The sequence below is a fragment of the Oryza sativa genome, chromosome 1 (genome assembly GCF_034140825.1).
Source record: "Oryza sativa Japonica Group chromosome 1, ASM3414082v1".
NCBI classification, from domain to species: Eukaryota; Viridiplantae; Streptophyta; class Magnoliopsida; order Poales; family Poaceae; genus Oryza; species Oryza sativa.
The window spans coordinates 32,642,823-32,667,858 of NC_089035.1; the positions used below are offsets into that span (position 1 = coordinate 32,642,823).

The 25,036-nt window shown below is 44.5% G+C and overlaps 3 protein-coding genes and 2 pseudogenes across 3 annotated transcripts; 2 read left to right on the top strand and 3 right to left on the bottom strand.

Annotated features, from left to right (window-relative positions):
- Nucleotides 1-107: 107 nt before the first annotated feature.
- On the bottom strand, nt 108-2,478 carry LOC4327022 (protein NRT1/ PTR FAMILY 1.2). The gene is made up of 3 exons (XM_015780574.3): nt 2,321-2,478; nt 1,943-2,160; nt 108-1,860 (listed from the first exon to the last, which is right to left on the bottom strand). Exons 1-3 carry the CDS (start codon nt 2,400-2,402, stop codon nt 388-390), a joined length of 1,773 nt encoding a protein of 590 aa, XP_015636060.1. The 5' UTR covers nt 2,403-2,478; the 3' UTR covers nt 108-387.
- A 9,157-nt stretch (nt 2,479-11,635) lies between these two features.
- LOC107281093 (probable isoaspartyl peptidase/L-asparaginase 2) lies at nt 11,636-12,843 on the bottom strand (annotated as a pseudogene).
- Nucleotides 12,844-15,042: 2,199 nt separating this feature from the next.
- Nucleotides 15,043-16,511, top strand: LOC107277680 (glutelin type-A 3-like; annotated as a pseudogene).
- Nucleotides 16,512-19,179: 2,668 nt separating this feature from the next.
- On the top strand, nt 19,180-20,660 carry LOC9269391 (E3 ubiquitin-protein ligase SINA-like 10). The gene is made up of 2 exons (XM_015783858.3): nt 19,180-19,342; nt 19,482-20,660. The coding sequence occupies exons 1-2, from the start codon at nt 19,232-19,234 to the stop codon at nt 20,208-20,210; spliced, it is 840 nt and encodes a 279-aa protein (XP_015639344.1). The 5' UTR covers nt 19,180-19,231; the 3' UTR covers nt 20,211-20,660.
- LOC4327023 (triacylglycerol lipase SDP1) lies at nt 20,353-24,956 on the bottom strand. Its single transcript, XM_015765899.3, has 4 exons — nt 24,154-24,956; nt 22,921-23,784; nt 22,271-22,414; nt 20,353-22,181 (listed from the first exon to the last, which is right to left on the bottom strand). The coding sequence occupies exons 1-4, from the start codon at nt 24,709-24,711 to the stop codon at nt 20,613-20,615; spliced, it is 3,135 nt and encodes a 1,044-aa protein (XP_015621385.1). The 5' UTR covers nt 24,712-24,956; the 3' UTR covers nt 20,353-20,612.
- Between the last annotated feature and the right edge of the window lie 80 nt (nt 24,957-25,036).

Sequence of the window (25,036 nt, forward strand, 5' to 3'; positions counted from 1 at the left end):
ATGAGGATTAACCGAACAAGGGTTAAAAGAAATTAGAAAAGTCAAATTTTATATTTACTACAGTAGAATCGAACCATACTACTTTTACCAAAACGATGTTCGGTCGGTAGAAAATTTCTGTCACCGTTTTTATCACTACTTATATGCAACCCATCCAAGTAACAGAAAAAAAAAAACTGCTGCTACTACTAGCATTTTAACGTTGCAGGTAGCAGCCTGTGCCCTGTAGGATCTTTGGATCCGGAGGGCTGATAGGATTCGAGGTCGAACCATCCATTTTTGCACCAACATATACATGTAAATATTACTACAATTTTCACAAGAGAGAACTAGAGAAGTAGAAAGCTGAAGCAGAACACAGCAGCAGCCTGCCTCACTAAAAAGGTTTTACAGTTTCTGCTGCTGTTCTTCCTTGGTCTTGGTGTCTTCCACCGCTTCCTCCTCCGCGGTCACCCGGTTCTGGCCCTCCTCGCCGTACGCCCATCCGCACCACACGAAGTAGGCGAGGTTGGCAACGCACAGCGCGGCGAGGACGAGGTAGTAGTAGTCGTAGTGCCCCCTGTTGAGGTTGCTGGAGAGCCAGCTGTCGCGGCCGCCGCCGCTCCTGGTGCCGGCGTTGATGGCCCCGACGATGGCGCTCCCGGCCACGCTGCCGAACCCCATGCCGAGCGCCAGCAGCGAGACGCCGATGCTGGACATGGTCTTGGGGAACTCGGAGTAGTAGAACTCGATCTGCCCGATCAGGTTCAGCGCCTCGGCGAGTCCCGTGATGCAGTGCTGCGGCACCAGCCGCATGGCGGACATGCGCACGGCGCGGCCCGACTGCGGGCCGTAGTCGCGGAGACCCTCGGCCAGCGCCTCGGCGCGGCGGGCGGCCTCGGTGCGCGCGGCCACGGCCATGGCCACGGCGAAGAGCGCCAGGCCGATGCCCATCCGCTGCCGCAGGGTGACGCCGCGCGCGTGGCCGGTGAGCCGCGACAGCGGGCGGACGAGCGCGCGGTCGTAGACGGCCACCCAGACGGTGAGCGTGAGGATGCTGAAGACGCCGAACGACGCCGCGGGGATCTCCAGCCCGCCCACCCGCCGCTCCATCGTCTTCGCCTGCAGCACGGGGAACATCTGCTGGCCGATGATCACGCCGGGCATGAACCCCGTCGACCATATCGGCAGCACGCGGACGGCGGCCTTGACGTCCTCCACCTGCTGCACCGTGCACAGCGTCCACGGGTCGCGCGCCGAGCCGTCGTCGGGGTTCACCTCCTTGTCCGGGTTGTCCCCCAGCGCGCACGCACGGTTCAACCACCTCAACCTGTTCGACGGAGTCCTCGGCTTGTACCCGGCCCGGTTGTGGAAGCGCGACGCGTCGGCCGTCTCCGGCGGCAAGGGACCCCTCCTCTTCCTGTAGCTGGCGACGAGCACCTGCACGAGGCCGACGAGCACGCTCCTGTCGGCCTCCGCCTTGAGGTAGAAGGGCGAGCCGAGGAGGAGCAGCGTGAGCGCGGTGAGCATGAGCACGACGGGCACGGCGAAGCCGATGACCCACCCCTTGGCCTGCTGGATGTACACGATGACGGTGGAGGCGAGCACGATGGAGAGGCCCAGCACGGTGTAGTACCAGTTGAAGAAGGTCTGCAGCGTACGCACGTTCCGGGCGCTGTTGTCGCGCCGGTCCAGCTGGTCCGCCCCGAACGCCAGCGCGCACGGCCGGATGCCACCCGACCCAACCGACATGAGAACGAACGACGCGAACAGCAGCGGCAGCTGCCACGGCACCAGCTGACAGTCATCCCGCCTCGCCTCGCACTCCGGCGTCCTCCTGTCCGCCGGCAGTATCGCCGTCAGCCACAGCAGGCACATCCCCTGCACGCACGCACGTCTAACGTGTCATCGCGCAAGAAACTCCGATGGATGGATGGATGGTTTGGTTGGTGTTTGTGCTTACGGCGAGGCTGACGACGGAGCCGAGGGCGATGACGCGGAAGCGGCCGAGGCAGGAGTCGGAGAGGACGGCGCCGAAGATGGGGAGGAAGTTGGAGAGCGCGTTCCAGAAGTAGAGCACGACGGTGCCGGTGGCCGCCGTCATGTGGTACCTCTCGGTGAGGTAGAGGATCATGTTGGCGTGCAGCCCGAACGTGGCCACCTTCTCGAACACCTCGTTCGCTGACACCAACAACACAAAGTAAACCAAACTTGCATCTCGATCCAGGCCAGCCAGCCTCGTACATATGTCTCGTGCAAAGCCGGCGTGCAGATGATGCCGGCAAAATCAGGGTGAAAGATGGATGGAATGCATGCAGGCAGGCAGGCTCGCTTCGCTTACAGATGATGAATGGTATGGTCCTGAGGCCTCCCTTGCTCGTCGTCTTCTTCGAGAGGGCCTCCTCCATGGCTGAGGCCTCCATGCTAGCTGGATCACTCTAGCTAGCTAGTGTGTCTACCTAGTACACTCCACTTATGTCGACGGACACAGCAAGGGGATAATATATATACTGCCACGAACAGACGACAAAGCATGTAGTACGGCGGTGTGGCAAGTCGATCGGCGAGGCTACTGAAACTCTCAGATACATTTGGAGAAGGATTTTCATCCTAAGAGATGTGACACATCTCGTTTCTCTTGGACCATCTAAATAATTAGTATTTTTTAAAAAAATTGATAAGATTAATTAATATGATATATAACACTTTACAAACATGAGTGGTCAAACTGTACAAATGGTAACAAAAGGAACTCATTAAAAAAATAGTTAACGCATATTTAAATTTAAATTTTTTATTTTAATATAACTCGTAGAAATTAAATTTGAATTTGCATATTTGTGAAGTGATATTTTTAAAATAATCTATATTGTTAATTATTATTTTTATAAAAAATATAAATATTTTAGACATGGTAAGAAACAAGAGAATATCTTCTTCAAGACACTTTTCCGAGACTCTCCGTAGCTAGAAACAAACAAAGACGTAGCTAAAAGCAAACAAAGACGCGACGGTGGCCGCTCGATCGGAGCTTGACAAGATCCTAAATTCTGGCAGGGTGTTCGCGGCAAACGATCAACGTTAACAGCACGTACAGGGGATATCGACATGGACCAGTTACTGCGCGAACGTACGAAGTAGCACAGTGTAGCAGGAGGGGTATCGCGCGCCGATCGATCTTTTGTTAGGTGCACCGGCTCCCCGTCTCCGGCGGAGTCTGGGCTCGGCCGGAGGCGTCTTTTCGAGACTGGGACGAATGTGATGACGATGAAGCTTTTAAGGCTTTAGCTGGGATGGGTGGAGTGTATGTTAGTGGTAGTGGGAACACTTGTGTTGTGGGCACGTGTGTGGTACAGTGCGCGCGTTGATGTGTATGAAGTATGAACAGGTCATGGCTTTATGGGGAAGTTCTAAGAAAAGATCTTCTGCATATATAGACAAGATTAATTAAATCAACAGAATCTATAGTTAGTCTTAAGAAACCTTTCTTAATTCAGCATGAAAGCCCTGTCTCCATTTGGAATCTACATACGAAGCAGCCGTATAAGCCAGACCTTAAGTAATTAAGAACCTAGCTTAATGATAACATGATTTGATCGTACGCCATTGGTATATTATATCATAGCTCAATAGACTCGCCAAAAGCATAACTTTGGTAGCTACAAAGCATCACAACCACGAAAACCTTAATTGATACCGGTTGAGAACCCTACAAAGATATCGGATTTTCCAATCGACACCTAAAAGACGACACTGATGTGGAGGGGAAATATGTGTCGGTTCTAGTGAAACTGGCACCTTTAAGGTTCCATGAATAAAACAAAACCTCGACCCGATCCATCGATAAGCTCCCCTTCACCCCCGACTAATTAAGAACATCCAAGAACACTAAGAACACTAAAAACACCAATATTGAGCTGATGTTGGGGAGGGCGCCGCCACCTCCCTTCCCGCCGGATCTGGCGGAGGGGAGGGTGTCGCCCTTGCTGCCACCTCCCCTTCCGCCACCACTTGCCACAGCTGTCACACGCCGCTACGGCTGCCTCTCCTCCCGCCAGATCTGGTGGAGGGGAGGGCGCCGCGAGAGAGAGAGGCATGCGCGAGGAGAGAGAGAGAGAGAGAGACGCGGTCCTCCTCTCCTGATCCACTCGGGCGCTCGGGAGGATAAGAACGAGCGGTCGGTTCGGCTTGGTTTTTAGGGGCACTATCATATATTATATGTCGGTTTTTAATTAACCGGCACCTATGATAAATTATAGGTGTCGGATTTAAAAAAAACGACAATTATAATATTGGTGTCGTTTTTCTATAGAACCAACACCTATAATCGCTTAAAGGTGTCGCTTTTTATATTTTTACCCTTTGTAGGTGGGAAAACACTATAGGTGCCGGTTTTACCTGTTCCGACACCTATAGTACCGATCTGTACATGTCTTTTTTAGCAGTGCATCAACATCAAGAGAACATATTAGGAGATGGATTTTTATCTCTTTTTTTATATCATCTAAGTAGTTATAAAAAAATTAAAAAAAAATTAACGATATATAATATAAATATATCTCTCAAACATGCAATGTCAAATTTGATTTATACAAATAAAAAAAATCTATCTAGAATTTGAACTTGCATGTTTATGGATTGATATATCTCATATTAATGTACTCCCTCCGTCCCAAAAATCTCAAATATAGTTCAAATTCATTGTACTAGGAGGGGTCCTAGGTTAAGTTTTTTTTTTATAGAGGAAGTATCTTGTTATTTTTTTAAAATTTATTTTACTGTTTAAATGGTACACAAGAAATTAGAAAATACCCTTTAAGCAATGAAAACACTTACCCGCACTGCCGAAACTGGCGAGCTAACTATAGCTTTAGCCAGAGCCAGCTCGATGGATGGAAGTATAATTGTTCTCTTTTTTACATGCATGTGATTGTCCTGTTTGTACATGTATGATTCTTTCCACTTTCGTCGCAGCATCGGCTTGTCGTGCCAAGACCAGGTCAATGGGCGATTCATCATGCTAGTATATACCACGCACTGCACATGACAAACATTGGATACATCACCTCATGAGAGTTGTTCCTCACTGAAATAAGGAACGCCCAACCTGAAGCCTGCAGGCAAGGCTGTGTTTTTTTCTCAATGTTCCCAACCCATCTCCCTCGTACTCGTATTCTACATGCACATTGCACATTTTTCAAACTGCTAAACGGTACTTTTTTTTAAAAAAAATTCTATACAAAAGTTGTTTAAAAAAATCATATTGATTCATTTTTCAAAAAAAAAAGCTAATAATTAATTAATCATGCGCTAATAGACCGCTCCGTTTTCCGTGCAAGGAGAAGGAGTTCCCAACCATCTTAAGGGTGTGTTTGGTTCGTGGTCAAGGCTGGATAGGATATGGCCATCTATATTTTGAGGGATATGGTGGTCCAATTTTTTAGTTTGGTTAAGTGAATATGACCATTCAGTTTCTTGTTTGGTTGGGTGGATGAGAATGGATTGAATTAAAACAATAACATATTAATTAATAATAAAATATGTTAATTATCATTAATATAGCTATAATTTGTACTAATTAACAATAAAATAGAGTAATTATATCTAATCAACACTAATTTTGACAAGTTAATTACTAATTAACAAAAATATACTTTAATTATTGCTAATCAAGAACTAATGGTCAAGATTAGCAAAGGTGGATATCCTCATCCGGCCAATTTAGCCGGATACACTCATCCAGCATCTTAGTGGAATATTTCCTCTTCGGGCCGCCCTATCCACCCTCACCCACCAACCAAACACACTCAAAAACTAAATCGCCATCTCCCATCCAGGGATATCCCTCCAACCAAGCACACCCTAAAATAACGCAGAATTCCATGTCTCTCTCCGTTGGACGTATTACCATATAATGTGAAACGCACAGCACAGAGAACTGCAGAAGCATCGACCCGTCATGCCGTGGATTCCACCAAGGGGTACCAGTTTACACCAAAATTGATTAAAGCTGTATCAACAGGAGAAAAAAGATGTGCACAGGAGCCAGGACGATACGTTGTTGTCCCCTCCTGAACCGCATTGAGCGATAGGCACGTAAAGATAAAGCCGAGAATAGGTACATGCGCTACTAAAGGGAAGATCATGAGATCGATCGGAGAAGAAAAGATCCGGCCCACTTTAACGATCGACCAGACGTTCGATCGATCCACTTACACGTCGTACGTTTTTGCTGCGTGATTTGTCGTCGATAGCGTTCGTTGGAGCAAAACACTGCTTAAATAGCTGATTTGAGGCATTCACAATCGTTGAGACATTTGGAATGATGTCTAATTTTACTTAGACGGCGCACCGCGCACTGGAGCAGTTGGGATAAAATAGACATCTGCCTAAAAATAATCCAGTAGTACTGTAACATATGTTGTCGTTTCTGTGCTATCAGATCAACTGAGATCGATGCTATCGTGTGTCTTTAGAGCATTCCCAGCAGCAGCTCATCTATCACGTCCTCTATCAACAAAATAGTGTAGGGGGGTAGGGGGGGAGAGAAAAAACCGGCTCGAGCACATATACCATCCGGTCCTCCAAATTAGTGCGTCTGCTATATCCTGGAGAAAGAAGCGACAAATTTAGCATTTCTAATTCTCTCCTCACGCCATATTGCAACCCTTTTTTTCTGCACCGAGCTCATGCCCATATCCGGATTGACCAAACGACGCCTTGTCTATTGTTGTTGTCATCACTACTCGGTGCAGCTGAGCCCCCCTCCCCCCCCTCTACTTTTTTTTGGCGGCAATGGCAACAATGGGGCACCGGCGAGTGGAACCACAGAGGAGTGAAGGTGGAGAGGAAGGAGCATACTAAATCTGTAGGTAGGGATGGATTGTAGGGTGGTGGATGTGGTCGGCGGCGGCATACCCACTCTGCCTGCAGCACCTCCGGCCATGCACCGCCCACACGGACCCCAGTTGCGCCATCCTTGCCCTAGGTGTCTGCGGTTGAGGTGGAGATGCCTAGGTGGCTGTGGCTGAGGTGGGGCTGGATTACTTGTGTTTGTAAATTGTATACATAATTTAGATTCCTTACATAATTAAGATTGCATATATAATTGAGATTAGATACATAATTAAGATTGCATATATAATTGAGACTGCATACATAATTGAGAGCCATTAAAAAAATATCCATTCCAAAATATTCCGTTCAAATATAGGTGTGTTACAAGTATAGCCGTTAAAATTTAGTCGTTGAATTATAGTGTTAACGACCAAATTTGGTAATATCAGCATCAGAAAAGGAGATTAGATTAAGGTGGAGTCGAAGGCGGAGATTGATCCGAGAACAGAGCAAGAATCGGCTGAAGTCCAGATCGGCTATAATTAGGATCGGCTGGGTCAGAGTCGGACTAGGTGAGCCGATGCAGCCGATTCTGACAGTATAATTTGGTGTATGACATTGGGTTGAATTGAGGTGCTTCAAGATGATTACCGCACATGGATAGAGTCCTGAGAAGGCAATTGTATCTATTAATTAGGATGTTTTATGTAACTTTCTTAGAGATATGTTTGGGCAAAAGTCTGCCGCAAAGACTTATGGTATCTTAGAGTTTGTTAGAGATAGTGGTCGTGTCCGGTATGGACATATCTTGTAATTCTCGGGTATAAATAGACCCCGAGCCCTATGTAATTTTTAACACACATGTTCAATACAATCTCGGCGCATCGTCACCTTTTTGCTTTAGTTTTATTTCGACGAGTTCTTGCTTTCGGGTTGAGCTGCATCGGTTTCGATCTTCAACAAGAGGTAAAACTTGTTATGACGGCTTGTGTTCTCGGGATTAGTGCTTCCATCTTTATGACACTCTAATCTTGTCTATATAATTCATCAAGTTATCATATATCTTACATAATCTTTGGCAACATCGTCATCTAACCTACAATCGGCTAACATATGTTGATAGAAGACAGCCGATTAGGTTAAATAGCGACGTTGTCTTAGATTATATAAGATATCTACCACTTTATGAAACACCCATCGGCTTGATTGTCTAGATATTGTTCTTCTTTTCATACTTAATGCTGCATCATTTGAGTTTGATCTATTAAGTCGTGCTTAGAATATCAATCTGTAGCCTGTTCTCTGGTTGCCGATTAGGGTAGTATCGGAGTTTCAGCCGACCTTATCTGATTTAACCATATCCGGTCTATGTGTTTCAATGACATGTTAAATCCGCCCTTTATGTCAAGATCTTATTGCATTTAAGTATATTAAGCTTTTGTTTGGTATATTATATTTGTTTTGATATCTTTATATAAAGTAGTATCGGAGTATTAGCCGATACATGCTAGATCTATCTGATCGGCTATGCTATAAACATATATAATCCTGTTATTAATATATATTTCAATCTAAGTGATTTATACTGTCTCGGCATGGTGACCGATCTATCCCAATCATTTGATTTAAGTATATATTAATATAAGAACTATATATCGTTAATATCTACTGCCGATCGAATAGATTTAGTTCCTTACTATTTATTTATAACCGTCGATCGATTCATATATGACATCGGCTCAAAGATAAATGATATGTCATCGGCACCTAGCCGATCGGCTATCATTTATAGATTTAACCACGAATTCTTTGTCTCTATTTCTTGTTGATTACAGGATCAAATCAACTGGCACGCTCATACATTCGAAGGCGAGCTTTGGACCTGCACTGGAGTTAAGCAGATCTCCCAGGCCTCGTGTTTTCTATCAACATATAGTCATTTTGATATAAAAAAGAATAAATTTATTTTACACCCCTCAACTATTATGTTTATCTATAATACACCCTCCAACTTCAAAACCGAGTGTCCATAGCTCTTAAGTATCAGAACCGTTCAGCTTACCCCCTCGTGGTTTTCATCTATGTTGCTTCCAATATGGCAATTCGGTAGGCGAAAAAAGTGTAAAGAAACTACAGGGGCCATCTGTAAGTTGCTAACAATATCTCTTTAATCCATCCTCTTTCTCTCTTCTCTCTCGATCTCATCTCTCCCCTTTCACGCGAGCTGCGATGCATAGCGAAACAGGATCACCGCCACCATCGGAGTCCTCCATGTGGAGTGTTGTTGCCGAGATCCTCCCCGAGGACCGCTGCCACCGAGTCCTCCAGAGCTACACTACCATTCGAGGTAAACCACTCAAGTTCGACCAGCAACAACGGCCAGAGGAGAGAGGCTGGATTCCACTACGGTTCTGACATGCGCCTCTCTGCTTCGAGTATGGCACCGATGAATACCACCATGTCCTTGCTGCCTCGCACTCCTTGATTTGAAGTGCCCACAGTGACCTCGATTGCATACCTCATTTAGATTGCTTACTTAATTGAGATTTACATACATATTGAGACTGGATACATAATTGAGATTGCATACATAATTGAGAACCACTAAAATAATATCCATTCTAAAATATATCCGTTCAAATATAGTTGTTTAAAAAAATCTATCCATTACCAACATAGTTGTTAAAATTTAGTCTTTCAAAATGTAGCGATTACGAAAAAAAGATAAGTCTATTTTACACCTCTCAGCTATTACGTGTCAAAAATACACCATTTAACTTCAAAACCAACAATCGAACACCCCTCAACCATCAAAATCGTTCAACTTACCCCCTCATTACAAAACCCACTATTTTTTCCTCTATGGCATCTACTGTGGTACTCCCTCCGTCCCAAAATAAGTGCAGTTTTGCACTATTCATCTCCAACGTTTGACCGTTCGTCTTATTTGAAATTTTTTTATAATTATTATTTTTATTATTATTAGATGATAAAATATGAATAGTACTTTATGTGTGGCTAATTTTTTTAAAAAAAATTATAAATTTTTCAAATAAGACGGACGGGTAAACGTTGGACACGTATTTCCACGGCTGCAGTTATTTTGGGACGGAGGTAGTAGTTCGGTCAGTGAAAAAAAAAAAAATACAGGACCCATATATCAGTAGCCAACTATGGTTCTGTCCCGCGCTCCTTGCTTCAAGTACAGCACTGACGAATACAACTGCGTCCTTGCTGCCCCGCCCTCCTCGATCCTTGATTCAAGCTGGCTACGGTGACCTCAATTGCAGACATAATTTAGATTGCTTAATTTGCATACATAATTAAGAGTCATAAAAAAACTTATCCATCCTTAAAATATATATCCGTACAAATATAGTTGTTTTAAAAAAATCTATTCTTAATTTAGTCATTCAAAATATAGGCATTATGAAAGTTAGAAAATACTTCCCCTATTTCATATTATAAGTTGCTTTGATTTTTTTCAAGTTTTTTTTAAAGTTTTACTAAGTTTATAATATAGTGACATTTTTTTTCAACACAAAACAAATATACTATTAATATATATATTTATTAAAATATATATTTAATGTTAGATTAATGAAACTAATTTGGTATTATATATGTTACTAATTTGTTTATAAACTCGCTAAAAAATAATTAGGGAAAAATCAAAATAACTTATAATACTAAATAGATATTGAACGATGTATATATAATATGAAAGATGTAATATAAATGACCTGTTGGAGTAAAAAGACCGTTCAAATGGAAATACGCAGAATCAAATTTGGCTGGTCTATAACTCTTTCTAGCTATGAGCATTTCCCGTAGCGCGGAAAGGTGAGCAACAACCGAGCCCCGATCGGTGGCCGGCTTGTTACCAGATCGGTCCCGTTGACTAGTACCTGCGCGCGTACGTGCCCCGTCGTCGTGCGAGAGGCCACGGCCTCACGCCCTCACCACCGATCAGCTTGCCCATGCCGGCCCAACGGGGACGCCTATCACAGCTGCCGTCTGGGCAGCGATACGTCGCATCGCGTATAAACCACCCTCGCTGCAGGGAGGCCGTGGCCGTAATTAGTACTTTTGCTTGCGTGGGTGGAGGAGGCGGCCGGGCTGCGCGGCGCGCGCGCGCGGAAGGCGTGACTACGCGAGCGCAACCGCGTGTCCGTCTTCCGCGGCGCGTGACGTACGCCGTCGCCTCCATCGGCTGGTGGTGGTTGACAGACAGGGGAACGGCCAGCCGTGGTACGTGTCGCCGTGCCGGCGGAACACGGCGCGTGCGCGCGGTTGGGTTCCAGGGATCGGGCATGCTTGCGTGCGTGCGTGTGCAGTAACCGTCATCGATCGACGCGGTCCGGCCGTCGACGCGCCGGGCGTTTTGGGTCGCAATCGGCACTGAGATTACTACCTTTGGTGTTACACGTTTCCATCATGCAACCACGGAATCAGGCACGGTTTCGTGCTCAGGTTTAGACGGATCATAAATGATTGGAAAAGTACTAATTACCCAGACCGAATTACCCCTAAACCCGAAAATCAGAATCGCTCATCCTAAACTTTTAATACTGGACAAATTATCGCCCTCGACATCCAGGACGATTTTGTCCTACGTGGCGTATGCACAGCACTCCAGTCAGCATTTTCTTTTTTCAATAGTGGGCCTACTTATCATATATAATCTCTCACCTCCTCTTTCTCCTCTTCCCCCCTCTCTCGGGCGTTCTCGCCTCCTCAGCGAGAAAGAGGAGGGGAGAGAGTATATATGACAGGTAGGCCCCACCATTAAAAAAAAATGATGACTGGAGTGCCACGCTTACACCACGTAGGACAAAACCGTCCTGAATTGGGTCAAGGGGATAATTTGTCCGGTATTAAAAGTTTAGGATGAGTGATGTCTGATTTTTGGGTTTAGAGGGTTAATTCGGTCGACTGCGATAGTTCAAGGGGCTAATTTGTACTTTTTCCATAATGATTTTGCTTTATATCGGTCCAAACTGCACAAGGCTCCCTTTGTTTTTTATTGGAAAAAGTCCACTTTGACTCCCTTAAAAGTTACCCGAATCTAATCCGTGACCCTCAACCGTAAAACTGGATATGATGACTCCCCAAACTATTCAAACTAGTGCAATTTGACTCCCTCAACGGTTTTGGATGGCGGTTTTGCTGACGTGGCACTGACATGGCGGTGTTGACCTGGTCTTCATCCCACGTGGCGCTTATGTGGCATTACAATTAAAAATATTCTGTGGGACCTGTCTGTCATTTACACACAAAATATATTGTGTGACCCACATGTCATCCTTTCTCTCTCCAACCCTTCTTCCTCCCCCCTCTCTCCCTTCTCTCTCTTTTCTCCTGCAGCCGCACCCGCTGAACATGCCGGTGCAGTTGAACCCGTGCGCCACCTCGCCGGTGCCGGACACCGCGATGAGCCCGATGAACCCTTCGTCCAGCCGTTCCTTGACGCAGTAGTCGATGGCCTCCTGCAGCCCGGCGCCCCTGTACTCCATCACGGCGGCGATGTCACGCGCCAGCGTGGAGCGTATGATGGCCTTGCCTTCCCCCGACCCGATCAACGGCGAGTCGCCGATGCGCCCGGTCATCTTGTTTATCAGCCCGCCCATGGACATGGCCGCCGTGGTGTGGCCGTTTGAGTGCGCCACTGCGCAACCCACCGTCTCCGGCGCGGGATACGACAGTCAAACTACTTGTACCAATTAATCACAGGATGTCACGGTTAGATGTTAACAATTTTCATAGGCGAATTGGTAACATGAGTCAATGCGCTGATCGACGAACCAAGATGCTGTTAGCCTCCTTGGCGAGCTTCAGCATGCCGACGTTGTCCTTGGTGATGAAGTAGCTATTGTCTACGACCTCAAGACCTTGCAAACAGTGACCACAAAGAATAAAATCAGACCAGTCCACGACCTCAAGATCTGTAGGACTCGGGTAGACCACGCTGGTAGGACGGATTCGTCCTGCAGCTGCTGGTCCTGCCAAAATTCGACTGGATTCCATGGCGGCTGCGCCTTGCTACCCCACACCGGCACTGCACTTGCATCTGCTAGGCAACGCTGTGCACATGCATGTTCTCCGGGTAGAAAGAAACAGAGGCGGCACCCCCTGCCGGCGCAGAGCGGGAGGCACGGCTGGGGCCAGCGGCGTCTCAGGCTTTGCCTTCTGCATTAGCCCTCTCGTTCGCCCCAGCCTAGCGCGGCACCATCGTGGGGGAGGCCACTGGCCGGACGCCCCCGCCTTCTCCGGCGAGCTAAGGCCGTCGCCGCCGAAGCCGCCGCTCGACCCGCTCAAGTTCCTTCCTTCGTGCCGGCCCTCACCCTGCCGCCGCCGCCGCTCCAGATTCCGCACTGAATCTGGAGGAAGAGAAATATACAGAGAAGGGAGAGAGAGAGAGGGGGGGAAGGAGGATAGATAGAGGATGACATGTGGGCCTCGCATTTTTTTTCATGTGAATGACGAATGGAGCCCATATAATTTTTTATTTTAGTGCCATATAAGTGCCACATCAACAACACAGATCAGGTCAACATCGCCACGTCAACGCCACGTCAGCAAAACCGCCATCCAGAACCACTGAGGGAGTCAAATTGCACTAGTTTGAATAGTTCGGGGAGTCATCCTATCCGGTTTTACAGTTGAGGATCACGGATTAGATTCGAGTTATTTTTAAGAGAGTCAAAGTGGACTTATTCTTTTTTTATTCTGATCAGGACGACTCCTACAGGCTACAGATAGCAGGGGCCAATGGTTTTTAAGTAGACATGGATGGTTTTTAAGTAGACATGGACGGGCCCACGTCTAGCATTTTTACCGATGGTTTTGTCAGCTACAGTATCATACATGTTTGCAAAAGTTTAATGGGACGCCAGTGCTGCAGTTTAAAGTTAAGTCTCACAAAAATGTGACTACCATGTCACAGTCGATAGGTGCCGTACATGTAAAATATATTTATTATGAGATAAATTTGTGACAAGTCAACAACCATGCATAGAAATAATATATTAGGTTAGAAGAAACCAAAACCAAAAGCATATACTCCCTCCATCCCAAAATGTTTGACGCCGTTGACTTTTTTAAAAATGTTTGACCGTTCGTCTTATTCAAAAAATTTAAGTAATTATTAATTCTTTTCATATCATTTGATTTATTGTTAAATATACTTTCATGTATACATATAGTTTTACACATTTCATAAAAGTTTTTTGAATAAGACGAACGGTTAAACATGTTTAAAAAAGTCAACGGTGTCAAACATTTATAGAAGGAGGGAGTATATATTTTCATAAACAAACAACAATGTGTTTGTCATGTAGCAATACAAGAGGTAATATGACGTGGCTATGATTTATCCACCTTCCGTGACCACATAGCAGGCACAACTGATTGTTTTACATCACATAATGAGATTACGACTTATTTATCTTTCGTAACTCCAAAACATACTAATAAATCCAACCGATTATTTTAAATCATATGCTCAACCAAAACATTTCATCACAAAATTAAAGCAATACACAACATGCGGTCCAGATTAAAAACAATCTTTTAATTGTAGAACATGACAAGAAGGATCCCTATAAAATAAAAGGAAAAGAAAAGAAAATTGAAAATAACAATGTGCCGCTCATGCATGTTTGTGAGTCCACACTCATCTATCCACCTTCCGTGTACCTTACTATCTAATGAGTCATTCCACATCTGGACATTAACAAACTTTATCTTAACTTTTGAACGAAGATACTTCACATCAGTATAAAAAGACCAAAATATATTACCGTTTCACACAAAGCATTGAGTTTAGTCCACAAGAAAAATAGCAACCATCAAATTCCCAGTAGTTTTCTCTGCCATTTGCTTGTTCCTCTTGTGTCATGGCTCATTAGCCCAATTTCTAAGTCAAAGTACTAGTCAATGGCAGAGTTCTCACCGTGGAAATCCAAGAGAGTGCAGATTTGATCATTTGCAGGCATTCAAGCCGATTCGCACCGTAAGGTCCCAAGCTGATACAACCGAGGTTTACGATATCTCTAATAAGTTATTTCAGTGTACCGGAGTATTTGTTGTCCGTCGAGTTATTGAACCTAGAGGTCTTCTACTACCTCATTACTCCAATGGAGTAACTCTAGTGTATATCATCCAAGGTTCGTGCATCTATTTAAGTATATATTGGATAATTGTTGCTTTTATATCCTTTTATTAATGTGGAATCCTGGATTTGTAGGTAGAGGTGTAACAGGACCAACTTTCCCAGGATGTCCTCAGGCTTACCAACAATAGTTTCAACAATCCGGGCAAAACCAATCATTCAAGGGACAAAGCCAAAATTATAAATTCATAGATGAACATCAACAGATCCATCGTTTCAGATAGGGAGATGTTGTTGCATTGCCTGCTGGTGTAGCTCATTGGTGCTACAATGATGGTGATGTACCAATTGTTGCCATATACGTCACTGATATATATATAACAGTGCTAACCAGCTTGATCCTAGAAAAAAGGTAATTAATCATAGCTTATTTATTGCCAACAACCCAAGCATTCTTTGAATTCGTTTGATTTATTGCAGTTCTCTCTTTGACATGCTGATTTATTTTGTTTATGGATTGATAGGATTTCTTTTTAGCTGGCAACAATAAGATTGGTCAATAATTGTATAGATCCAAGGCAAGGGAGAGTTCGAAGAACATCTTTGATGGATTTAGTGTTGAACTGCTTAGTGAGGCTCTTGGCATTAGCAGTGGAGTAGCAAGGCAACTCCAATGTCAAAATGACCAACGCGGAGAAATTGTTCTTGTCGAGCATGGGCTTGCATTTCTAAAACCATATGCATCAGTGCAAGAGCAACAACAAGAACAGGTGCAACCAAGTGAGTATAGACAAACACAATATCAACAAAAACAATTTCAAGGTGGTCACTCTAATGGTTTGGATGAGACCTTTTGTACCATGAGGGTAAGATAGAATATTGACAACCCGAACCTCACTGATACATACAACACTAGAGCAGGAAGGATCACATATCTAAATGTGCAGAAGTTTCCAATTCTTAATCTTCTACAAATGAGTGCCGTGAAAGTAAATTTGTACCAGGTAAAATCACAAGATATATTATCTTAGCAAAGAAAAGCTTTAAAAAATATGCTGACAACTTTTTATAATATTTTTGTTGTAGAACGCGCTCCTTTCACCTTTTTGGAACATCAATGCTCATAGCATTGTCTATATTACTCAAGGTCATGCCGGGTTCAAGTTGTCAACAACAATGGAAAGACAGTGTTTGATGGAGAGGTTCGTCCTGGGCAGCTGCTAATTATACCACAACACCATGTAGTTGTGAAAAAAGCACAAAGAGAAGGATGCTTATATATTGCATTCAAAACCAACCCTAATTCCATTGTTAGCCAAATCGTGGGAAAGAATTCCATCTTCCGTGCACTTCCTAACAATGTTTTGGCAAATGCATATCGTATCTCAAGAGAAGAAGCTAGGAGACTCAAGCACAACAGGAGAGTGGAGTCAGGCGTGTTCACTCCTAGTCATGCCTACAGTAACTTCCAAGATATCATGACTGCATCATTATAGTATAGGCTTGGATTGCTAGGGATGGTTTCCAAATAAATTACAAGAAATAAAAGACTGCATGCTTATTGTAGCTATGTAATATTGGATGGTTGGAATAAGAACAATAATAATTTTGTTTCCCGTCTAAATAGCTATATTAAATATTATGAGTACACAAGTTCCATTTATCTAATTAACAATCGATACATATATAACCATGTGCCTTCAAGAAATATTAATTTGTGATCCATAAAAAGGAGCATAAAAAGGAGTGTAAGAGATAGAGTGACTTGCATATATGTCATAATGAACATGTGAGGAATATTTTCCATCACTTCTATGAACGCGGTTAAAGTCTTGAGATGCAAACAACTTTGAAACCTTTCAAATATTGAAACGTGTTAGCTTGTTTGTAGATCATATAAAAAAATATCACTTATCTATTATATACATTAAAAGTTGGCTAGGCACTCAAATCACTAGTTGGACTTCCATTAAAAGTTTGGCGAGTCTTTTGAGCACCACAAAAACTGTGGCTTTGACTGCTTGTGGCACAAGAGTTCAGCATGTCAAAAGCAACAACACGTATCCAAAATTTTGGATTTGAGCATGCACAAACCAATCACATAAGTTGACTCACTATGCGTAGTTTACATCATGTATTGTAGTACCCATATTTTACTCCAAAAAAGAATGAAGTAATCCAAAACAATTTATGGGTTATTACCAGTTTAAAAGTCAATACTACAAAATAAACTATGATGAATAAATCCGAAAATTAACTCTAAAATCTAAAACTAAGTTTCAAACATTCAAATTTTGGTTGCAGCTGATAAGCCAATAAACACACGATCGATCTTATTCCTTGGATTATTGATTATCATGAGCACGCTTCCCAAGCTCCCCAACGGTGCATTTTTTGCAAAAGTTTTCTATCTATAAGTTTCTTATAATACTTTTTTTAGAAACAACTTTTCAACTTGGTAATAGTTAATTCATACTTTATATCTTGGAATATCATCATAAATTTAGATAATCAATCATCCATTTAGCTTAGAAGAATTGGACTTCTAGACAAAATACACATTGATTTCCTATAGCAAGGGTATTATTATCTTTGGGTGTTTGGACGACAGAGAAATAAGTGGTATAAAACATGTTCATTTCTACTTCACTGGATTTTTGATGTGGATTATTTGTTCCACACCTTTGAGAATATGTTTTTTTTAAAAAAAAACTTTCTTCTAATGCATTGCTTAGACCACTTATTCTAAGCCATTTATAAGTTTAGATTAAAAATATTTAATTTATCCCAGAATAAAGTAGATAGCCCGCAACAATAATCCAGTCAATAATCTCGAACAGGTAGAAACCGCTACGCATATTTGAATTCAAATTAGTTGCACCTAGTAGTAAGTAAGGCAATGCCATTGTATCGCCTTTTGTTTTATACCTTTGCTCTAGGTCATTGGTTAGCAGAGGCTAAATTACGTGCCAAGGCAACAAGGGACGCACCTTCTGTTCTCTTCTCGGGTGAACACTAGTAGGATAAATTGCTTCACATGATTCACTTCCAACCTTTGGTGGACAAAGTGGCAATAAGACACTGGGAAGGAAAAAGTCCTAAACCAAGAAGTAAATTTCACATTGCACCATACATTTTTAACAAAGTTTCACAATGGGAAATGGCCAAATCAACCTTTTCACTTAACATTACATATCTTTGCACTAGTTGGCACTTTGGACTTGGGATGAGCACATCAAAGGAAGTTGTCAGAGAAAAGCTAGTTTAAATCATCATCCATAGTGCCATAGTATTAAGATAAATATCTTTAAAAAAATATTTGCAAATCACAAAACAACTTTTTTTTAGCAAATCACACTAAAATAATGATGTGAACATGTTTAAAAGTGGCACAAAATGATCTATACGTAGGGGCAAATGAACAAAAATAAAATAGAAAATAAAACTAGTTATTTTTGAATTTAAATAAAAATATAAAATAAAACTAGTTAATTACCACTCACACTGAAAAGAAGAAGAAAGCATAAAATGTTTTGCCTTTTATAATTATCCGTATGCAAATCATATGAAGTTCTCTCACATATTCCCTTGTTTCGATTACCCTTAGACCCTAGTCCAAACTGAAAACTTATGTAAAGATGTATATTGTTAAGTGAAAATATTGATTTAACCCTAGTTTATAACAAAATCTTGATCAAAACATATGGCCCAATGTAAAATTTACTTAAGAAAAGGTAAAACTAGTTAATTACCGCTCACACCGAAAAGAAGGAAGAAAACATAAAATGTTTTGCCTTTTATAATTATACGTGTGTAAATCATATGAAGTTCTCTCACATATTCGCTTATTTTGATCACCCGGAGTCCAAACTGGAGACTTATGTAAAGATGTATTCCCTCCGTCACAACAAAATTTGGTCAGACTTCTTTCCAGATTTGTTGTACTAGATTATATCTCATCCCATACTTCTTAGGCTCCGTTTAGCTTCTTAGGTTGGTTTTTTTTTTACGGAGGGAGTATAGTGTTAAGTGAAAATATTGATTTAACCTAGTACATGTGTTCCAATGTACTTTAAAAAAAGGTAAATGAAAGGCGTTTTCAAAAATCAAAATGCAGCTCCCTCCGAGCAAAAGCCGTTGGCTTCTGTCAAACGTCAAATCCGTCAGGCTTACCAGTTTTAGTACTACCACACTCCTACTGCACCTAGCCTGACGAAATGAAAAGGTTGCAAAGAAAGTTTTGAGTTTTTAGCCGTTGCGCAGCAAATTTGCAATCAAGAAGAAGAGAGGGAGCGAATAGCGATGGAGCAGAGCGCCGGGCAGAGGAGCTCCGTCGCCACCAATGCCACCGTCGATCTGGAGGTACTCGACTGCACCGTCTGCTGTCATCCCCTCAAGCCTCCAGTCTTGCAGGTACTCAATCATCCTTGTCTCTAATATTGTAAAATTGGTTCCTTTTCTGTCTTTCTACCATGGATGTATGAGCAACATTCACCATGTATTGATCTTGATTAACCTGTTTTTCGGGTCCTCTTTTTTTTTTTTTTGGTAGTGTGGAGTTGGGCATGTCATTTGTTCGTCCTGCCATGGCAAGCTCCCGGACAAGAACAGGTGCCACGTCTGCGCCATGGACACCGCGTACAACCGCTGCTTCGCCGTGGAGCAAATCCTGAGGTCCATCCTGGTGCCTTGCCGCAACGCCGGCTACGGGTGCGACGCCAAGACGGCCTACCACGACAGCGACAGCCACGAGGACGGGTGCCCGCACGCGCCGTGCTTCTGCCCGGAGCCCGGGTGCGGCTTCGCCGGCGCGACCTCGTCGCTGCCCGCGCACTTCACCGGCGGCCACGGCTGGCCGCCCGCCACCGAGTTCAGGCGCGCCAGGGCGTTCGACCTGCAGGTCCAGGAGGGCAAGCGGGTCCTCCGCGACGTGGACGGCGGCCACCTGTTCCTGGTCGACGTCGCGCCGGCCGGACCCGCCGGCCTCGCCGGCGCCGTGCTCCTCCTGGATCCCCATGCCGGCGCGAAGGCGAAGCCCAAGTTCGAGTGCCACGTCGCGTTCCACTGCCGCGCCACGGGGTGGCGGTCGTCGTCGGAGTTCCCGGTGAGGAGCACGGCCCTCGACGGTGGGTCGTTGCCGGCCGACTGCTACGCGTTCGTCGTGCCCAGGGTTGCTCATCCGCCCGCCACCGCCAGCATCATCGTGTCCGTCTACGACGTCTCCAAGAAACGACCACGCAACGGTGACATTCGGCAACACCTGAAGTCCCGGGTCAACTAATTAGTTTTTGTATCTCTAAACCTAGTACTCCTACTCCCTCTAGTACAATGTACCAACTAATCATCACCCTGATGATGCTTAATCTTCCACAATTGTACGAACTGATCATCACCCTAGTGATAAGGTGAGCGAGTACTGCGCAGAAGTGGAATTTGTTTTGCTTTTGTCAAGCAGCAGCTTCAACAAAACCATTGACATTCTTTTCCTATTTACGAGGAATTTCATCAAGTTCAGCGACCTCTTTCCCTAGTTCACTAACCTACAATACATAACAAGATATTCCGTAATGTGCGAATTTAAATCGACAACAGAACATGGCGCACATCTGCATATGATTTACAACGAGCACTGAAGTTGTTTTTTCATATGATAAATCCAAAACTTCCCTTCTTGTCTTGACTTCTAATTGGTTCCTGAGGTGCAAACAACTTGCATTTCCTCGGAATTGTTGGTGTTGTTGCCCTCCAAAGTAGAACTGCAAGGCCCAGCTTGTACCGTTTCTGTGTCCAGGAATGTTTCCACTGGAGATCCGTTATGCTGCTCAACTTCATCTCTTCTAGATATTGGAGCATCAGCTTCGGCAATGAAAGTTGTAGCCATTATTTCACTCAAATTGAAGCCACCAGACCTATCATCTTCCAGAACTGAAACAGGGTATGAGGTTAAAGCTTCTACATTCACTTCATGATGTTGCCCAGTTTCACAGCTTTCTGAAAATATAACAGTATCTGCTGTTTGAGAAAAATAGGAAAATTCTTTATTAGCAGCCCCTGAGTCAACTTCTCCCTTCCCAGCACCTGGATTGCTGATAAATTCTGCATGCACTGTCCTCAGTCCTATTTTTGCAGAAGACCTCTCGTACATACTACTTTCCGTGCTCAAGATTGTTGGACGAATCTCCATACCAATATCAAAAAGAGATGAACCCTTTGATTTACTAGTAATTGTTTCAGCTTCACAATCTACTGAAGAGGACAGATTTATATTTTCTAGTGAAGACCCCTGGTGTTGTGTATTTTGGCTGCTCATGTTTGCTCTAGGGTCAATTGCTGCTTCATCACCAGCATTTAATCCCACATCGTCGTCATCCGAAGCATCATCAAGGCACTCTGTCTGAATTGTTTCCACGTCTGGTTCCTGCGATGTTCCCTGAAGCTCAACTCCACCTGTAGGTGTTAGAAGAGTATCCCTTTTCACAACATTAAACAGAATACCATTTTCAATCTTTTCGGGTTGCAGTAAGTCGCCTTCAGAAACCATGATACTTGTTGAACAACCAAATGGAGATCTAGGGACATTACTATCATGAGGATCATAACCTGAATTGCCCAAGCTCCTATCAGGAGTAATAGGCATTGCACTGTTGTCAACAGATTCTCTACCAATTGCCTGAGAAACCAAGAAATTAGCATTTGGTGTTACAACATCAGTTCTGTCTTCCCTCGATGAAATTGTTCTGAACTCTGTGTCAATCTCAAGATTCTGAACAAAACTGACGAATTTGTTGGCTGAGGCTGTCCTCATAAGAGGGCCACCACTTCTTGTCCATGAGTTTAAGTCTATACTCTCAGATTCACTGTCACTGCCATCATGTACATTTTGTTGGACATGATGGTTTTTGTTAGATGGTCCAGCAATTCCTCCATCTGCATGATGGTTTGTACGAGGAGATATAAGGAATTCTTCTTCAAGGGAACCAGATGAATTTTCTCTTGCTATGAGATTCCATGATGGAATCCTTCTAGATGGGCAGAGTCTGATTGTAGGACCATGTCCTTGTGAAGCTGCTGCTCTTTCCGCGCTTCTCTTTAGCCTACGCATATGGTTCAACAGGGCAACACATTCATCTAGTACCAGCTCAATAGCACAATTTGCCCTAATGGCTGATAACTTCTCCCAGGTGCATCGCCTACCCTGATTTGCAGCCTTCTGAAGCTCAGCGTAAGATGGATTCTGTATGATCTTGGAATACTGATGATAACAAGAAAGAATTCATTTGTAAGTTTACCAGTTAATGCCAAGGATATTTGTGAAAGAAAGGAATGGGAAATATTAAAGACCTGAGCAAGCGTGGCTGGCATAACAACTGTGACATCACCTTCCCAATCTTGAGCAAACAACTTGGCTATTCCTCCTAAAGGAAATCCAAGTTCGAGAATTTGGTTGCACCTATGCTTAACTTCCATCTCAGCAAGTTCAGCCAACTACATACAGATAGTATTGAAGAATCTATGAGATCATACAACAAAGCACTTAAATACATGCTTGCCCATAGAGGCAAAGCAAGGAAATTCATAAGCCTAGGGCTCAACTAATCTGATTTGTTAAATTTCAAACTTTTACATAGTTTTTTCACTTTTTAAATGGATTTCGAAGAGATTAAGGAGACAAGCCTAGAGTTCAAACCCTAATTTCCCTAGGCTTGTCTCCTCCCCTGCTTGCCCATAGCAGTTTTAGTATATTGAATTATTCATCAGACATAAAATTCAACTAATATCTGCAGTGAACTAAACCTTGCTGAGCATAGTTCTACACTAGGCTACTAAGCCACAAACATGCCTGAAATACTGAAAGTTATATCATGTAGCAATCCAAGTGAAAATAAAAATCCTTCCCACCATGAAATCGATATCAAGTTATATCACAGACAGCTCAAGTAAATAAACAATCAAAAATAAAGAATGCAATATGGAATGTTTTTGACACGCACCTTGGCAGCAAAACTGCCTCCATAAGCCCTGATAATTTCCTTGAGTCTCAACAGTGGAGCTATGTGAGGATTGGCTTGGCTTACTATGAAATGATTCACATTGAATAATTCCTTCAATTGCTTCATTGGCAAATCACTTTCCAAGCTCCCATCTCTCCAACGCCGAGTTGTAGCACCAACTCTTTCTTCCAAGCCCAACAGGAAAGGAGCATGAAAAGGAACTGTTTCTCCAAATCTGTCTTTTGCCATCAACTCTTGGGCCTCAAAAAGACCAGGAAAAGCACAGGAAGCAGTTACTGCACTCCAGATGAGAACATGAGGTGATGTCAAATAGTTCAGGCATCGAGGTGGCTCATGCTTCCTTGGAGAACACACAGTGACAACAAGAATCCGGCCCGTCATGTCATAGGCCTCTTGGAATGTCAAATTGCTGGTAAGATTTCTCAAAAGCGTCTGCAAATGTCTAATGTCATGAACAGCTCCATGAGTCAAAATCCTTTTAACTACGGGAAAGATCCCGCCCATCTGGTCAAAGAACTTCAAGGAATGCCACTCCTCGAAAAAGCTCTCCAGCTCTGGCCATGACCTTGTTGCTACTATGGAGCACATTATAGAACCAACGCTAGATCCTGAAATTATCCTTGGCAGAAGCTTATGTTCTACCAATGTTTTCACAACACCCACATGGAAACAACCTAGAGAAGCACCCCCGCTTAGCAGCAAGGCTGTTCTACCGAAGGCATGTCTTGTCTCATGCATAAATGCAAGTTTCTCTTCGAGAGGCAAGTCGTCTGAATCAGAATTACATACCATTTTCAGCTGAGTAGATACTTCCTCAATGTACTCCTTTATGAGTTTCGGCACCTGGCAATATGACATAGTGATATATAAGAATAGACATTTGAGTAGATGCTCCAATGGGGACATCAAAAGGGGATCCTATCAGGCTATCACTATGAATATGAGTACTTCGTATAATTTGTTGCCGTACTGACATAACACAAACAAATCATCCGAACAAAGTGAAAAAAATTTCCAAGACTATCTTGGTGTGTGTAATGGAAGTGGATCCACTTCGCAGATTTAGTGTAATGGAATTACTTTACTTCAGTTGTAACAAAGGGAAAGTAGAAGCATTGCTGAAGTTCTGAGAATTAGCTATCCTAACTCCTAACAACCATCTAATTGCATCAAATTTGCGGGCGTAATACAGGTTAAGATTAGAGCAGTTACCTGCAGCCTCCCCTTGTGGAGCTCGGAGTTGCACATGTTGCCGAGATTCCTGAGCAGGTCGGCGCGCATGCAGAAGACGATGTCCCTGAGCGAGCCCTCCTGGCGGCGGTGCCTGAGCTCGCGGAGCTTGTTGCGCACGAGCTCCTCGTCGTAGAGGTCGGCGTCGGTGGCGCGGCGCGGGGTCTCGCGGTCCAGCATCCGCGCGGCGTGCGCCCACTCCTCGTAGGTGAGCGCGGCGCGCATCATGTTCCGCCAGAACTTGCGCCGGTACGCGGACTGCACCCGCGCCCGGACCCCGGCGCGCCCGCCGCCCCGCCCCCGCACCCGCAGCAGGAGCGCGACGGCGCAGACGGCGAGCAGGATCCCGCGGGTGTTGTCCCGCGGGTGCAGCCAGCCCGCCGCCACGGGGAGCGCGGCCCGCAGCGCCGCGGCGAGGCGGTGGCGCAGCCGCCCCAGGGAGCCGCAGAGCAGCACCCGCAGCGCCAACGCGCGGCCCAGCGCCGTGGACGGGCCGATCGCGAACACCCCCACCGGCGCCTCGCTGCTGATCGCGTCCATGGCCACGGGCGAGCGGACGGGCTCAGGAGGCGAAAGAGCGCGGGGGGGTTTGATGGCTGCAAGCCGCGGGCGCGATGGGCATGGCGTGTGGGAGTCGCCGAGTCGGGGAGCTTGGAGATTTGGAGGTGGCGCGGCCGCCGAGCGAAGCGAGACGGGGGATCAAGAGGGGGACGAGTTGGTTTCGTCTCGTCTCGCGGTCGCGGGCTCGCGGCGGCGGATCGGCGGGTGGGGACAAAAGGGCGTCCGAGTCAGAGCCCAGGAATGGGAAGCGAGGAGATAAGGGAGGTTACGCGACGGAACCAACTAAACTGCATCCGCGGCAATC

Bases quoted from the DNA above. Each gene is read 5' to 3' on its own strand.
- LOC4327023 (XM_015765899.3), bottom strand. From the start codon at position 24,711: ATGGACGCGATCAGCAGCGAGGCGCCGGTGGGGGTGTTCGCGATCGGC. The intron at 22,415-22,920 runs GTGCGTGTCAAA...ATCTGTATGTAG, and splicing joins GAGGCAGTTTTGCTGCCAAG to TTGGCTGAACTTGCTGAGAT. The intron at 22,182-22,270 runs GTCTTTAATATT...TGTTATCATCAG, and splicing joins TGCCAGCCACGCTTGCTCAG to TATTCCAAGATCATACAGAA.
- LOC4327022 (XM_015780574.3), bottom strand. From the start codon at position 2,402: ATGGAGGCCTCAGCCATGGAGGAGGCCCTCTCGAAGAAGACGACGAGC. The intron at 2,161-2,320 runs GTAAGCGAAGCG...TGTTGGTGTCAG, and splicing joins GACCATACCATTCATCATCT to CGAACGAGGTGTTCGAGAAG. The intron at 1,861-1,942 runs GTAAGCACAAAC...GCGTGCGTGCAG, and splicing joins GCTCCGTCGTCAGCCTCGCC to GGGATGTGCCTGCTGTGGCT.
- LOC9269391 (XM_015783858.3), top strand. From the start codon at position 19,232: ATGGAGCAGAGCGCCGGGCAGAGGAGCTCCGTCGCCACCAATGCCACC. The intron at 19,343-19,481 runs GTACTCAATCAT...TTTTTTTGGTAG, and splicing joins TCAAGCCTCCAGTCTTGCAG to TGTGGAGTTGGGCATGTCAT.